The 17973-nt window shown below is 41.4% G+C and overlaps 1 protein-coding gene and 2 long non-coding RNA genes across 10 annotated transcripts in view; 1 reads left to right on the forward strand and 2 right to left on the reverse strand.

The window, feature by feature from the left end:
• The window catches only part of LOC127915300 (CSC1-like protein 2), a 174249-nt gene that overhangs the window by 129128 nt on the left and 27148 nt on the right, over nt 1-17973 (reverse strand). For 5 of the 6 annotated variants that reach the window (XM_052495196.1, XM_052495180.1, XM_052495195.1 and 2 more), the window contains exons 3-4: nt 17878-17957; nt 13288-13326 (exon numbers count right to left, since the gene is read on the reverse strand). In XM_052495196.1, coding sequence (XP_052351156.1) covers nt 13288-13326; nt 17878-17957 — 119 coding nt within the window. The remainder of the gene's footprint in view (nt 1-13287; nt 13327-17877; nt 17958-17973) is intronic. The other variant, XM_052495201.1, reaches the window with a different exon arrangement.
• On the forward strand, nt 9396-12967 carry LOC127915323 (uncharacterized). 3 transcript variants are annotated; one of them, XR_008090996.1, is made up of 4 exons: nt 9396-11566; nt 11835-11935; nt 12341-12748; nt 12923-12967. It is a non-coding gene; the product is annotated as an uncharacterized LOC127915323 (long non-coding RNA). The 3 variants fall into 3 exon arrangements; XR_008090994.1 differs by having other exon boundaries at nt 12341-12951; XR_008090997.1 differs by lacking the exon at nt 9396-11566 and adding an exon at nt 11646-11726 and having other exon boundaries at nt 12341-12951.
• Nucleotides 13830-15197, reverse strand: LOC127915330 (uncharacterized). The gene is made up of 3 exons (XR_008091012.1): nt 14902-15197; nt 14362-14550; nt 13830-13938 (listed from the first exon to the last, which is right to left on the reverse strand). It is a non-coding gene; the product is annotated as an uncharacterized LOC127915330 (long non-coding RNA).

The following is a 17973-nucleotide window of genomic DNA, read 5'->3' on the forward strand; positions in this document are numbered from 1 at the left end:
ACCAGGAGCTCTATAAGAAACTAAACTATTACTGACCAGGAGCTTTATAAGAAACTAAACTATTGCTGACCAGGAGCTTTATAAGAAACTAAACTATTACTGACCAGGAGCTTTATAAGAAACTAAACTATTACTGACCAGGAGCTCTATAAGAAACTAAACTATTACTGACCAGGAGCTTTATAAGAAACTAAACTATTACTGACCAGGAGCTCTATAAGAAACTAAACTATTACTGACCAGGAGCTCTATAAGAAACTAAACTATTACTGACCAGGAGCTCTATAAGAAACTAAACTATTACTGACCAGGAGCTCTATAAGAAACTAAACTATTACTGACCAGGAGCTCTATAAGAAGCTAAACTATTACTGACCAGGAGCTCTATAAGAAACTAAACTATTACTGACCAGGAGCTCTATAAGAAACTAAACTATTACTGACCAGGAGCTTTATAAGAAACTAAACTATTACTGACCAGGAGCTTTATAAGAAACTAAACTATTACTGACCAGGAGCTTTATAAGAAACTAAACTATTACTGACCAGGAGCTCTATAAGAAACTAAACTATTACTGACCAGGAGCTCTATAAGAAACTAAACTATTACTGACCAGGAGCTTTATAAGAAACTAAACTATTACTGACCAGGAGCTTTATAAGAAACTAAACTATTACTGACCAGGAGCTCTATAAGAAACTAAACTATTACTGACCAGGAGCTCTATAAGAAACTAAACTATTACTGACCAGGAGCTCTATAAGAAACTAAACTATTACTGACCAGGAGCTTTATAAGAAACTAAACTATTACTGACCAGGAGCTCTATAAGGAACTAAACTATTACTGACCAGGATCTCTATAAGAAACTAAACTATTACTGACCAGGAGCTCTATAAGAAACTAAACTATTACTGACCAGGAGCTCTATAAGAAACTAAACTATTACTGACCAGGAGCTTTATAAGAAACTAAACTATTACTGACCAGGAGCTCTATAAGAAACTAAACTATTACTGACCAGGAGCTCTATAAGAAACTAAACTATTACTGACCAGGAGCTCTATAAGACACTAAACTATTACTGACCAGGAGCTCTATAAGAAACTAAACTATTACTGACCAGGAGCTCTATAAGAAACTAAACTATTACTGACCAGGAGCTCTATAAGAAACTAAACTATTACTGACCAGGAGCTCTATAAGAAACTAAACTATTACTGACCAGGAGCTCTATAAGAAACTAAACTATTACTGACCAGGAGCTCTATAAGAAACTAAACTATTACTGACCAGGAGCTCTATAAGAAACTAAACTATTACTGACCAGGAGCTCTATAAGAAACTAAACTATTACTGACCAGGAGCTCTATAAGAAACTAAACTATTACTGACCAGGAGCTCTATAAGAAACTAAACTATTACTGACCAGGAGCTCTATAAGAAACTAAACTATTACTGACCAGGAGCTCTATAAGAAACTAAACTATTACTGACCAGGAGCTCTATAAGAAACTAAACTATTACTGACCAGGAGCTCTATAAGAAACTAAACTATTACTGACCAGGAGCTCAATAAGAAACTAAACTATTACTGACCAGGAGCTCTATAAGAAACTAAACTATTACTGACCAGGAGCTCTATAAGAAACTAAACTATTACTGACCAGGAGCTTTATAAGAAACTAAACTATTACTGACCAGGAGCTCTATAAGAAACTAAACTATTACTGACCAGGAGCTTTATAAGAAACTAAACTATTGCTGACCAGGAGCTTTATAAGAAACTAAACTATTACTGACCAGGAGCTTTATAAGAAACTAAACTATTACTGACCAGGAGCTCTATAAGAAACTAAACTATTACTGACCAGGAGCTTTATAAGAAACTAAACTATTACTGACCAGGAGCTCTATAAGAAACTAAACTATTACTGACCAGGAGCTCTATAAGAAACTAAACTATTACTGACCAGGAGCTCTATAAGAAACTAAACTATTACTGACCAGGAGCTCTATAAGAAACGAAACTATTACTGACCAGGAGCTCTATAAGAAGCTAAACTATTACTGACCAGGAGCTCTATAAGAAACTAAACTATTACTGACCAGGAGCTCTATAAGAAACTAAACTATTACTGACCAGGAGCTCTATAAGAAACTAAACTATTACTGACCAGGAGCTCTATAAGAAACTAAACTATTACTGACCAGGAGCTCTATAAGAAACTAAACTATTACTGACCAGGAGCTTTATAAGAAACTAAACTATTACTGACCAGGAGCTTTATAAGAAACTAAACTATTACTGACCAGGAGCTTTATAAGAAACTAAACTATTACTGACCAGAAGCTTTATAAGAAACTAAACTATTACTGACCAGGAGCTTTATAAGAAACTAAACTATTACTGACCAGGAGCTTTATAAGAAACTAAACTATTACTGACCAGGAGCTTTATAAGAAACTAAACTATTACTGACCAGGAGCTTTATAAGAAACTAAACTATTACTGACCAGGAGCTCTATAAGAAGCTAAACTATTACTGACCAGGAGCTCTATAAGAAACTAAACTATTACTGACCAGGAGCTTTATAAGAAACTAAACTATTACTGACCAGGAGCTTTATAAGAAACTAAACTATTACTGACCAGGAGCTTTATAAGAAACTAAACTATTACTGACCAGGAGCTCTATAATAAACTAAACTATTACTGACCAGGAGCTCTATAAGAAACTAAACTATTACTGACCAGGAGCTTTATAAGAAACTAAACTATTACTGACCAGGAGCTCTATAAGAAACTAAACTATTACTGACCAGGAGCTCTATAAGAAACTAAACTATTACTGACCAGGAGCTCTATAAGAAACTAAACTATTACTGACCAGGAGCTCTATAAGAAACTAAACTATTACTGACCAGGAGCTCTATAAGAAGCTAAACTATTACTGACCAGGAGCTCTATAAGAAACTAAACTATTACTGACCAGGAGCTCTATAAGAAACTAAACTATTACTGACCAGGAGCTCTATAAGAAACTAAACTATTACTGACCAGGAGCTCTATAAGAAACTAAACTATTACTGACCAGGAGCTCTATAAGAAACTAAACTATTACTGACCAGGAGCTCTATAAGAAACTAAACTATTACTGACCAGGAGCTCTATAAGAAACTAAACTATTACTGACCAGGAGCTCTATAAGAAACTAAACTATTACTGACCAGGAGCTCTATAAGAAACTAAACTATTACTGACCAGGAGCTCTATAAGAAACTAAACTATTACTGACCAGGAGCTCTATAAGAAGCTAAACTATTACTGACCAGGAGCTCTATAAGAAACTAAACTATTACTGACCAGGAGCTCTATAAGAAACTAAACTATTACTGACCAGGAGCTTTATAAGAAACTAAACTATTACTGACCAGGAGCTTTATAAGAAACTAAACTATTACTGACCAGGAGCTTTATAAGAAACTAAACTATTACTGACCAGGAGCTCTATAAGAAACTAAACTATTACTGACCAGGAGCTCTATAAGAAACTAAACTATTACTGACCAGGAGCTTTATAAGAAACTAAACTATTACTGACCAGGAGCTTTATAAGAAACTAAACTATTACTGACCAGGAGCTCTATAAGAAACTAAACTATTACTGACCAGGAGCTCTATAAGAAACTAAACTATTACTGACCAGGAGCTCTATAAGAAACTAAACTATTACTGACCAGGAGCTTTATAAGAAACTAAACTATTACTGACCAGGAGCTCTATAAGGAACTAAACTATTACTGACCAGGATCTCTATAAGAAACTAAACTATTACTGACCAGGAGCTCTATAAGAAACTAAACTATTACTGACCAGGAGCTCTATAAGAAACTAAACTATTACTGACCAGGAGCTTTATAAGAAACTAAACTATTACTGACCAGGAGCTCTATAAGAAACTAAACTATTACTGACCAGGAGCTCTATAAGAAACTAAACTATTACTGACCAGGAGCTCTATAAGACACTAAACTATTACTGACCAGGAGCTCTATAAGAAACTAAACTATTACTGACCAGGAGCTCTATAAGAAACTAAACTATTACTGACCAGGAGCTCTATAAGAAACTAAACTATTACTGACCAGGAGCTCTATAAGAAACTAAACTATTACTGACCAGGAGCTCTATAAGAAACTAAACTATTACTGACCAGGAGCTCTATAAGAAACTAAACTATTACTGACCAGGAGCTCTATAAGAAACTAAACTATTACTGACCAGGAGCTCTATAAGAAACTAAACTATTACTGACCAGGAGCTCTATAAGAAACTAAACTATTACTGACCAGGAGCTCTATAAGAAACTAAACTATTACTGACCAGGAGCTCTATAAGAAACTAAACTATTACTGACCAGGAGCTCTATAAGAAACTAAACTATTACTGACCAGGAGCTCTATAAGAAACTAAACTATTACTGACCAGGAGCTCTATAAGAAACTAAACTATTACTGACCAGGAGCTCAATAAGAAACTAAACTATTACTGACCAGGAGCTCTATAAGAAACTAAACTATTACTGACCAGGAGCTCTATAAGAAACTAAACTATTACTGACCAGGAGCTTTATAAGAAACTAAACTATTACTGACCAGGAGCTCTATAAGAAACTAAACTATTACTGACCAGGAGCTTTATAAGAAACTAAACTATTGCTGACCAGGAGCTTTATAAGAAACTAAACTATTACTGACCAGGAGCTTTATAAGAAACTAAACTATTACTGACCAGGAGCTCTATAAGAAACTAAACTATTACTGACCAGGAGCTTTATAAGAAACTAAACTATTACTGACCAGGAGCTCTATAAGAAACTAAACTATTACTGACCAGGAGCTCTATAAGAAACTAAACTATTACTGACCAGGAGCTCTATAAGAAACTAAACTATTACTGACCAGGAGCTCTATAAGAAACTAAACTATTACTGACCAGGAGCTCTATAAGAAGCTAAACTATTACTGACCAGGAGCTCTATAAGAAACTAAACTATTACTGACCAGGAGCTCTATAAGAAACTAAACTATTACTGACCAGGAGCTCTATAAGAAACTAAACTATTACTGACCAGGAGCTCTATAAGAAACTAAACTATTACTGACCAGGAGCTCTATAAGAAACTAAACTATTACTGACCAGGAGCTTTATAAGAAACTAAACTATTACTGACCAGGAGCTTTATAAGAAACTAAACTATTACTGACCAGGAGCTTTATAAGAAACTAAACTATTACTGACCAGAAGCTTTATAAGAAACTAAACTATTACTGACCAGGAGCTTTATAAGAAACTAAACTATTACTGACCAGGAGCTTTATAAGAAACTAAACTATTACTGACCAGGAGCTTTATAAGAAACTAAACTATTACTGACCAGGAGCTTTATAAGAAACTAAACTATTACTGACCAGGAGCTCTATAATAAACTAAACTATTACTGACCAGGAGCTCTATAAGAAACTAAAGTATTACTGACCAGGAGCTCTATAAGAAACTAAACTATTACTGACCAGGAGCTTTATAAGAAACTAAACTATTACTGACCAGGAGCTCTATAAGAAACTAAACTATTACTGACCAGGAGCTTTATAAGAAACTAAACTATTACTGACCAGGAGCTTTATAAGAAACTAAACTATTACTGACCAGGAGCTTTATAAGAAACTAAACTATTACTGACCAGGAGCTTTATAAGAAACTAAACTATTACTGACCAGGAGCTTTATAAGAAACTAAACTATTACTGACCAGGAGCTCTATAAGAAACTAAACTATTACTGACCAGGAGCTCTATAAGAAACTAAACTATTACTGACCAGGAGCTTTATAAGAAACTAAACTATTACTGACCAGGAGCTTTATAAGAAACTAAACTATTACTGACCAGGAGCTCTATAAGAAACTAAACTATTACTGACCAGGAGCTCTATAAGAAACTAAACTATTACTGACCAGGAGCTCTATAAGAAACTAAACTATTACTGACCAGGAGCTTTATAAGAAACTAAACTATTACTGACCAGGAGCTCTATAAGGAACTAAACTATTACTGACCAGGATCTCTATAAGAAACTAAACTATTACTGACCAGGAGCTCTATAAGAAACTAAACTATTACTGACCAGGAGCTCTATAAGAAACTAAACTATTACTGACCAGGAGCTCTATAAGAAACTAAACTATTACTGACCAGGAGCTTTATAAGAAACTAAACTATTACTGACCAGGAGCTCTATAAGAAACTAAACTATTACTGACCAGGAGCTCTATAAGAAACTAAACTATTACTGACCAGGAGCTCTATAAGACACTAAACTATTACTGACCAGGAGCTCTATAAGAAACTAAACTATTACTGACCAGGAGCTCTATAAGAAACTAAACTATTACTGACCAGGAGCTCTATAAGAAACTAAACTATTACTGACCAGGAGCTCTATAAGAAACTAAACTATTACTGACCAGGAGCTCTATAAGAAACTAAACTATTACTGACCAGGAGCTCTATAAGAAACTAAACTATTACTGACCAGGAGCTCTATAAGAAACTAAACTATTACTGACCAGGAGCTCTATAAGAAACTAAACTATTACTGACCAGGAGCTCTATAAGAAACTAAACTATTACTGACCAGGAGCTCTATAAGAAACTAAACTATTACTGACCAGGAGCTCTATAAGAAACTAAACTATTACTGACCAGGAGCTCTATAAGAAACTAAACTATTACTGACCAGGAGCTCTATAAGAAACTAAACTATTACTGACCAGGAGCTCTATAAGAAACTAAACTATTACTGACCAGGAGCTCAATAAGAAACTAAACTATTACTGACCAGGAGCTCTATAAGAAACTAAACTATTACTGACCAGGAGCTCTATAAGAAACTAAACTATTACTGACCAGGAGCTTTATAAGAAACTAAACTATTACTGACCAGGAGCTCTATAAGAAACTAAACTATTACTGACCAGGAGCTTTATAAGAAACTAAACTATTGCTGACCAGGAGCTTTATAAGAAACTAAACTATTACTGACCAGGAGCTTTATAAGAAACTAAACTATTACTGACCAGGAGCTCTATAAGAAACTAAACTATTACTGACCAGGAGCTTTATAAGAAACTAAACTATTACTGACCAGGAGCTCTATAAGAAACTAAACTATTACTGACCAGGAGCTCTATAAGAAACTAAACTATTACTGACCAGGAGCTCTATAAGAAACTAAACTATTACTGACCAGGAGCTCTATAAGAAACTAAACTATTACTGACCAGGAGCTCTATAAGAAGCTAAACTATTACTGACCAGGAGCTCTATAAGAAACTAAACTATTACTGACCAGGAGCTCTATAAGAAACTAAACTATTACTGACCAGGAGCTTTATAAGAAACTAAACTATTACTGACCAGGAGCTTTATAAGAAACTAAACTATTACTGACCAGGAGCTTTATAAGAAACTAAACTATTACTGACCAGGAGCTCTATAAGAAACTAAACTATTACTGACCAGGAGCTCTATAAGAAACTAAACTATTACTGACCAGGAGCTTTATAAGAAACTAAACTATTACTGACCAGGAGCTTTATAAGAAACTAAACTATTACTGACCAGGAGCTCTATAAGAAACTAAACTATTACTGACCAGGAGCTCTATAAGAAACTAAACTATTACTGACCAGGAGCTCTATAAGAAACTAAACTATTACTGACCAGGAGCTTTATAAGAAACTAAACTATTACTGACCAGGAGCTCTATAAGGAACTAAACTATTACTGACCAGGATCTCTATAAGAAACTAAACTATTACTGACCAGGAGCTCTATAAGAAACTAAACTATTACTGACCAGGAGCTCTATAAGAAACTAAACTATTACTGACCAGGAGCTTTATAAGAAACTAAACTATTACTGACCAGGAGCTCTATAAGAAACTAAACTATTACTGACCAGGAGCTCTATAAGAAACTAAACTATTACTGACCAGGAGCTCTATAAGACACTAAACTATTACTGACCAGGAGCTCTATAAGAAACTAAACTATTACTGACCAGGAGCTCTATAAGAAACTAAACTATTACTGACCAGGAGCTCTATAAGAAACTAAACTATTACTGACCAGGAGCTCTATAAGAAACTAAACTATTACTGACCAGGAGCTCTATAAGAAACTAAACTATTACTGACCAGGAGCTCTATAAGAAACTAAACTATTACTGACCAGGAGCTCTATAAGAAACTAAACTATTACTGACCAGGAGCTCTATAAGAAACTAAACTATTACTGACCAGGAGCTCTATAAGAAACTAAACTATTACTGACCAGGAGCTCTATAAGAAACTAAACTATTACTGACCAGGAGCTCTATAAGAAACTAAACTATTACTGACCAGGAGCTCTATAAGAAACTAAACTATTACTGACCAGGAGCTCTATAAGAAACTAAACTATTACTGACCAGGAGCTCTATAAGAAACTAAACTATTACTGACCAGGAGCTCAATAAGAAACTAAACTATTACTGACCAGGAGCTCTATAAGAAACTAAACTATTACTGACCAGGAGCTCTATAAGAAACTAAACTATTACTGACCAGGAGCTTTATAAGAAACTAAACTATTACTGACCAGGAGCTCTATAAGAAACTAAACTATTACTGACCAGGAGCTTTATAAGAAACTAAACTATTGCTGACCAGGAGCTTTATAAGAAACTAAACTATTACTGACCAGGAGCTTTATAAGAAACTAAACTATTACTGACCAGGAGCTCTATAAGAAACTAAACTATTACTGACCAGGAGCTTTATAAGAAACTAAACTATTACTGACCAGGAGCTCTATAAGAAACTAAACTATTACTGACCAGGAGCTCTATAAGAAACTAAACTATTACTGACCAGGAGCTCTATAAGAAACTAAACTATTACTGACCAGGAGCTCTATAAGAAACTAAACTATTACTGACCAGGAGCTCTATAAGAAGCTAAACTATTACTGACCAGGAGCTCTATAAGAAACTAAACTATTACTGACCAGGAGCTCTATAAGAAACTAAACTATTACTGACCAGGAGCTCTATAAGAAACTAAACTATTACTGACCAGGAGCTCTATAAGAAACTAAACTATTACTGACCAGGAGCTCTATAAGAAACTAAACTATTACTGACCAGGAGCTTTATAAGAAACTAAACTATTACTGACCAGGAGCTTTATAAGAAACTAAACTATTACTGACCAGGAGCTTTATAAGAAACTAAACTATTACTGACCAGAAGCTTTATAAGAAACTAAACTATTACTGACCAGGAGCTTTATAAGAAACTAAACTATTACTGACCAGGAGCTTTATAAGAAACTAAACTATTACTGACCAGGAGCTTTATAAGAAACTAAACTATTACTGACCAGGAGCTTTATAAGAAACTAAACTATTACTGACCAGGAGCTCTATAATAAACTAAACTATTACTGACCAGGAGCTCTATAAGAAACTAAAGTATTACTGACCAGGAGCTCTATAAGAAACTAAACTATTACTGACCAGGAGCTTTATAAGAAACTAAACTATTACTGACCAGGAGCTCTATAAGAAACTAAACTATTACTGACCAGGAGCTTTATAAGAAACTAAACTATTACTGACCAGGAGCTTTATAAGAAACTAAACTATTACTGACCAGGAGCTTTATAAGAAACTAAACTATTACTGACCAGGAGCTTTATAAGAAACTAAACTATTACTGACCAGGAGCTTTATAAGGAACTTCAGGCTCTCAAATTTGAAAAAGCATGCGGACCTGATGCCATTAGATGCTCAAATTCACTAGTGCAAAATTTCATTTCATTGGCTTTATTAAAACTGTTTAATTTGATCCTGGTTATTTCCCTGACATTTGGAATCAAGGACTCAAGAACCCCAATCCTTAAAAACGGAGACAAATTTGACCCAAACAATTCCAGAGGCGTTTGTGTGAACAGTAACCTGGGGAAGGTTTTCTGTAGTATTATAAATGTAAGAGTTCTAAGCACAATGTCTTGAGTAAAAGCCAAATTGGATTTATAGCAAAACATCACACGGCTGATCATATTTACACCCTAATAGATGCGTGTCCACCATAATAAACATGTCCACCATAATAAACATGTCCACCATAATAAACATGTCCACCAAAATAAACATGTCCACCAAAATAAACATGTCCACCAAAATAAACATGTCCACCAAAATAAACATGTCCACCATAATAAACATGTCCACCATAATAAACATGTCCACCATAATAAACATGTCCACCATAATAAACATGTCCACCATAATAAACATGTCCACCAAAATAAACATGTCCACCAAAATAAACATGTCCACCGAAATAAACATGTCCTTCTGTAGCACAGTTGGTAGAGCATGGCGCTTGTAACGCCAGGGTAGTGGGTTCGATTCCCGGGACCACCCATACGTAGAATGTATGCACACATGACTGTAAGTCGCTTTGGATAAAAGCGTCTGCTAAATGGCATATATATTTTTTTTTTATGTCCACCAAAATAAACATGTCCACCAAAATAATACCAAAATATATGCTTGCTTTATCGATTTCCAAAAAGCATTTGATTCTATTTGGCATACAGGACTGTTCTCCAAAGTTATTGAAAGTGGTGTAGGGGGTAAAACACATGACATGATTAAATCAATGTTTACTGGCAATACGTGCAGCAGAACCAGGGGGCGGGGCCTTCGCCAGGGTTGCAATCTGAGCCCTGCACTCTTCAATATTTACATCAAGGAATTGGCCACTATTCTAGACAAATCCTTTAGCCCCTGGTGTTAGTCTCCACAATTCAGAAGTTAAATGCCTAATCTTCTCAGATGACCTATGCCTTCTGTCACCCACAGCACATGGCCTACAGCAGGGCCTGGACCTGCTAGAGCAGTACTGCCAGACCTGGGCCCTGGCAGTAAACCCCCACAGCACATGGCCTACAGCAGAGCCTGGACCTGCTAGAGCAGTACTGCCAGACCTGGGCCCTGGCAGTAAACCCCACAAAGACTAATATAATGATTTTACAGAGAAGTTCCAGATCTCAGGGAATTAGACCAAAGTTCTCAATTGGTAGAAAATATATAGAGTACTGCACACACTACAATGACTTAGGTTTAAAAAAATAAGCTCAACTGGACACCATAATGAGGCAGTGAAAGAACTGAGAAAGCACGCAGGGCATTAAAAAACTAATTCAAATTGAAATACCTATTCAAATTAGGCTAAAACTAATTGAATGTTTCATTGAACCAATTGCACTTTATGGCAGTGAGGTGTGGGGTCCACTTTATGGCAGTGAGGTGTGGGGTCCACTTTATGGCAGTGAGGTGTGGGGTCCACTTTATGGCAGTGAGGTGTGGGGTCCACTTTATGGCAGTGAGGTGTGGGGTCCACTTTATGGCAACGAGGTGTGGGGTCCACTTTATGGCAGTGAGGTGTGGGGTCCACTTTATGTCAGCGAGGTGTGGGGTCCACTTTATGGCAGTGAGGTGTGGGGTCCACTTTATGGCAGTGGTGTGGGGTCCACTTTATGGCAGTGAGGTGTGGGGTCCACTTTATGGCAGTGAGGTGTGGGGTCCACTTTATGGCAGTGAGGTGTGGGGTCCACTTTATGTCAGCGAGGTATGGGGTCCACTTTATGGCAGTGAGGTGTGGGGTCCACTTTATGGCAGTGAGGTGTGGGGTCCACTTTATGTCAGCGAGGTGTGAGGTCCACTTTATGGCAGTGAGGTGTGGGGTCCACTTTATGTCAGCGAGGTGTGAGGTCCACTTTATGTCAGCGAGGTGTGGGGTCCACTTTATGGCAGTGAGGTGTGGGGTCCACTTTATGGCAGTGAGGTGTGGGGTCCACTTTATGTCAGCGAGGTGTGAGGTCCACTTTATGGCAGTGAGGTGTGAGGTCCACTTTATGTCAGCGAGGTGTGAAGTCCACTTTATGGCAGTGAGGTGTGGGGTCCACTTTATGGCAGTGAGGTGTAGGGTCCACTTTATGGCAACGAGGTGTGAGGTCCACTTTATGTCAGCGAGGTGTGAGGTCCACTTTATGGCAGTGAGGTGTGGGGTCCACTTTATGGCAGTGAGGTGTGGGGTCCACTTTATGGCAGTGAGGTGTGGGGTCCACTTTATGGCAGTGAGGTGTGGGGTCCACTTTATGGCAGTGAGGTGTGGGGTCCACTTTATGGCAGTGAGGTGTGGGGTCCACTTTATGGCAACGAGGTGTGGGGTCCACTTGCAAAACAAGATTTCACCAAATGGGACAAACACCCCATTGAAACCCTGAATGCAGAGTTCTGTAAGTATCTCCTACAAGTCCGGAGGAAAACTACAAACAATGGCTAAAATCCACTAATAATAAAAGGCCAACCCAACCCACCCCACACCAGCCTAGGTAGGAAGGGAAGGACGAGAGTTAGACAGGCCAACCCAACCCACACCAGCCTAGGTAGGAAGGGAAGGAAGGAAGGACGAGAGTTAGACAGGCCAACCCAACCCACACCAGCCTAGGTAGGAAGGGAAGGAAGGAAGAGAGTTAGACAGGCCAACCCAACCCACACCAGCCTAGGTAGGAAGGGAAGGAAGGAAGGACGAGAGTTAGACAGGCCAACCCAACCCACACCAGCCTAGGTAGGAAGGGAAGGAAGGAAGAGAGTTAGACAGGCCAACCCAACCCACACCAGCCTAGGTAGGAAGGGAAGGAAGGAAGAGAGATAGACAGGCCAACCCAACCCACACCAGCCTAGGTAGGAAGGGAAGGAAGGAAGAGAGTTAGACAGGCCAACCCAACCCACACCAGCCTAGGTAGGAAGGGAAGGAAGAGAGTTAGACAGGCCAACCCAACCCACACCAGCCTAGGTAGGAAGGGAAGGAAGGAAGAGAGTTAGACAGGCCAACCCAACCCACACCAGCCTAGGTAGGAAGGGAAGGAAGGAAGGACGAGAGTTAGACAGGCCAACCCAACCCACACCAGCCTAGGTAGGAAGGGAAGGAAGGAAGAGAGTTAGACAGGCCAACCCAACCCACACCAGCCTAGGTAGGAAGGGAAGGAAGGAAGGACGAGAGTTAGACAGGCCAACCCAACCCACACCAGCCTAGGTAGGAAGGGAAGGAAGAGAGTTCGATTGGTTGAAAGAGAAGAAGCAGTGTGATACAATAAGAAGACATACTGTTTCTGTTCATCCAGACGGCTGTATCGCTGATTCTGTCTTCACAGAGAGAGAAAACAAAACAGAAACATAAGGAGGAGGTCAGCTCGGGATATTCCTGGAGGAGAAACCAGTGATCAACTGTTCAGGTTAAAAAATAATAATAATAAATCACAAAAATCAGGAAGATCAAGTTCAGTTCTCTTTACAGTGACAGATGCCCTTCGACTGGGGTGAGACATACAGGACCTACAGGACCTTTGACTGGGGTGAGACATACAGGACCTTCGACTGGGGTGAGACATACAGGACCTACAGGACCTTTGACTGGGGTGAGACATACAGGACCTACAGGACCTTTGACTGGGGTGAGACATACAGGACATACAGGACCTTTGACTGGGGTGAGACATACAGGACCTACAGGACCTTTGACTGGGGTGAGACATACAGGACCTACAGGACGTTCGACTGGGGTGAGACATACAGGACATACAGGACCTTTGACTGGGGTGAGACATACAGGACCTACAGGACCTTTGACTGGGGTGAGACATACAGGACCTTTGACTGGGGTGAGACATAGAGGACCTTTGACTGGGGTGAGACATAGAGGACCTTTGACTGGGGTGAGACATAGAGGACCTTTGACTGGGGTGAGACATAGAGGACCTTTGACTGGGGTGAGACATACAGGACCTTCGACTGGGGTGAGACATACAGGACCTACAGGACCTTTGACTGGGGTGAGACATACAGGACCTACAGGACCTTTGACTGGGGTGAGACATACCGGACCTTTGACTGGGGTGAGACATACAGGACCTTCGACTGGGGTGAGACATACAGGACCTACAGGACCTTCGACTGGGGTGAGACATACAGGACCTACAGGACCTTCGACTGGGGTGAGACATACAGGACCTTTGACTGGGGTGAGACATACATGACCTTTGACTGGGGTGAGACATAGAGGACCTTTGACTGGGGTGAGACATACAGGACCTACAGGACCTTCGACTGGGGTGAGACATACAGGACCTTCGACTGGGGTGAGACATACAGGACCTTTGACTGGGGTGAGACATACATGACCTTTGACTGGGGTGAGACATAGAGGACCTTTGACTGGGGTGAGACATAGAGGACCTTTGACTGGGGTGAGACATAGAGGACCTTTGACTGGGGTGAGACATAGAGGACCTTTGACTGGGGTGAGACATAGAGGACCTTTGACTGGGGTGAGACATAGAGGACCTTTGACTGGGGTGAGACATAGAGGACCTTTGACTGGGGTGAGACATACAGGACCTTCGACTGGGGTGAGACATACAGGACCTACAGGACCTTCGACTGGGGTGAGACATACAGGACCTACAGGACCTTCGACTGGGGTGAGACATACAGGACCTTTGACTGGGGTGAGACATACATGACCTTTGACTGGGGTGAGACATACAGGACCTTTGACTGGGGTGAGACATACATGACCTTTGACTGGGGTGAGACATAGAGGACCTTTGACTGGGGTGAGACATACAGGACCTACAGGACCTTCGACTGGGGTGAGACATACAGGACCTTCGACTGGGGTGAGACATACAGGACCTTTGACTGGGGTGAGACATACATGACCTTTGACTGGGGTGAGACATAGAGGACCTTTGACTGGGGTGAGACATAGAGGACCTTTGACTGGGGTGAGACATAGAGGACCTTTGACTGGGGTGAGACATAGAGGACCTTTGACTGGGGTGAGACATAGAGGACCTTTGACTGGGGTGAGACATAGAGGACCTTTGACTGGGGTGAGACATACATGACCTTTGACTGGGGTGAGACATAGAGGACCTTTGACTGGGGTGAGACATAGAGGACCTTTGACTGGGGTGAGACATACAGGACCTACAGGACCTTCGACTGGGGTGAGACATACAGGCCCTTCGACTGGGATGAGACATATAGGACCTACAGGACCTTCGACTGGGGTGAGACATACAGGACCTACAGGACCTTTGACTGGGGTGAGACATACAGGACCTACAGGACCTTTGACTGGGGTGAGACATACAGGACCTACAGGACCTTTGACTGGGGTGAGACATACAGGACCTTTGACTGGGGTGAGACATACAGGACCTTTGACTGGGGTGAGGCATACAGGACCTACAGGACCTTTGACTGGGGTGAGGCATACAGGACCTACAGGACCTTTGACTGGGGTGAGGCATACAGGACCTACAGGACCTTTGACTGGGGTGAGGCATACAGGACCTACAGGACCTTTGACTGGGGTGAGGCATACATATGAGGAACCTTTTCAAACAGCTGGACAAAAGTACAAATACTGCGGTGAGAAACACAGGTGTTTGCCTGAGTATTTTCTGTCAGGTATTAGTACCAAAAGACCAGAACTCTACTCCGTAAATGGCTGCTAATGGTTGATGAGCAAACCAATCAAGACAGAAATGCATTAAGCCTAGACGTTAAGCCAAAATGGGATTCACCGTCTGTCTGCGCGTCCTGCAGACATGCAGCTGGGTAAACAACAGGCCTATCTGTGGAGCACTGTGTCATTATCCACTTAGTAGAGCAGAGTTAGACAGGAGACAAACGGAGCCCCAGTCAGCACCTCAGTCATGGGACTAATGTCTAGTCTCCTCATCTACGTGTTCTCTCTCCATTACAAAAGTAGACCTTTGGCCTCGACCTCTCTCCCGCTGTCCCTCTCCCTGCCTGCCTCCCTCCCTCCCTCCTTCCCTTGGTCGGTCCCTCGGTCGGTCCGTCCCTGCCTCCCCCTCCCTCGGTCCGTCCCTGCCCCTCGGTCGGGTCCCTCTCCCTGCCTCCCTCCCTCGGTCCATCCGTCCCTCTCCCTGCCTGCCTCCCTCCCTCCCCCCTTCCCTTGGTCGGTCCCTCGGTCGGTCCCACCCTGCCTCCCCCTCCCTCGGTCCGTCCCTGTCCCTCGGTCGGGTCCCTGTCCCTCCCTCCCCCTTGGTCCGTCCCTGTCCCTCCCTCCCCCTTGGTCCGTCCCTGTCCCTCCCTCCCCCTTGGTCCGTCCCTGTCCCTCCCTCCCCCATGGTCCGTCCCTGCCCTCGGTCGGGTCCCTGTCCCTCCCTCGGTCCGTCCCTGTCCCTCCCTCCCCCTCCCTTGGCCAGTCCCTCCCCCTCCTGCACCCTCCCTCCCTCCCCCTCCCATCTCTCTCCTCCCATAGCTAGCCCTGAGTCATGACTGTAGTCCTATGGGGTTAGATGCTATCAAATATCCAGCTGTGCAAATAGTGGAAAAACATCAGCTAGATAAACAAACATGACCTCTGAAGGAAGGCTCAGCTGTTCTGCAGAGTATTTAAAGTGATAGAGAGTAACCATGTCATGATCGCAGTTTGTAGGAGTTCGATGAGTTGACTGAAGCCTAAAGCAAAGTGTATTGTCCCTTCTTTACCCACTGTCCTCTCTGGCAGATGACTCAACTACCTCCTTTTGACTCCCGAGCACACTGGCTCTTTCTTGATTTGTCTTTCCCCAATTCCTCACGTCCTCTCTCCTCCTTCTCTCCTCACCTCCTTGAACCTTATCCTCCCCTGTGTTTTAAAGAAGGAGACCAGGAAGTGGGATGCCAGGACAACTAATTGGGAATGAGACATTGTCCTCGGGAGTCAAAGGCAGTAGTTGACTTGTTCATCAGATCAAGATTTGGATACTGCATTACAGACCTGACCTCATTACTGACTACTAACCTGGCTTAATTACTGACTAATGACCTCATTACGGACTACTGACCTCATTACGGACTACTGACCTCATTACGGACTACTGACCTCATTACGGACTACTGACCTCATTACTGACCACTGACCTCATTACTGACTACTGACCTCATTACTGACCACTGACCTCATTAGTGATGACTGACCTGGCCTCATTACTGACCTCATTACTGACTACTGACCTGGCCTCATTACTGACCTGGCCTCATTACTGACCTGGCCTCATTACTGACCTTGCCTCATTACTGACTACTGGCCTGGCTTCATTACTGACCTTGCCTCATTACTGACTACTGGCCTCATTACTGACTACTGGCCTCATTACTGACTACTACCACGATTTTGATTGGCTTTGCCTGGGGGAAAAAAACATTAAGATAAGTGATGATTATTCCTAGTTCCTCCATTTGCCCAACATCTGTCTCTCTGTCTGTCTGAGGACAGTAAACTCTGCTGTGCGTAAACTCTGACCCAGTAGAACCAGTCCATCTCGTGGTCTGGCTAGTCTAGGTTCTAATCTAGCCTCTCTGTCTTTCTCCACTGGCATCCTCTCTCTGTCTTTCACCTTGCTGGCATCCTCTCTCTGTCTTTCACCCTGCTGGCATCCTCTCTCTTGTCTTTCTCCACTGGCATCCTCTCTCTGTCTGTTCAATGAATCTGAAAATCCCATAAAAACATATATATATTTTTTAAAACAAGTAGTCTGTCTGGACATGTATTCTCTGGTAGAACACAAAGCACCAGAGTTATATCAGGCTGCTAACGAGAGTTACAACAGCCAGGTCTTCTACTACTCCGGGAGAAGCAGACATCACATTCTAAAAGACTGCGGTGTGGTGATATACCTGTCTGCGTCAGTCACCAACGCCAAGCGGCCGTAGTCCCACGCTACCTTTCTCAAGATGGAGAACACAAACAGGAGTACCTAGGAATCACACACA

Source organism: Oncorhynchus keta, chromosome 3 (assembly GCF_023373465.1).
Source record: "Oncorhynchus keta strain PuntledgeMale-10-30-2019 chromosome 3, Oket_V2, whole genome shotgun sequence".
Taxonomy (NCBI): domain Eukaryota; kingdom Metazoa; phylum Chordata; class Actinopteri; order Salmoniformes; family Salmonidae; genus Oncorhynchus; species Oncorhynchus keta.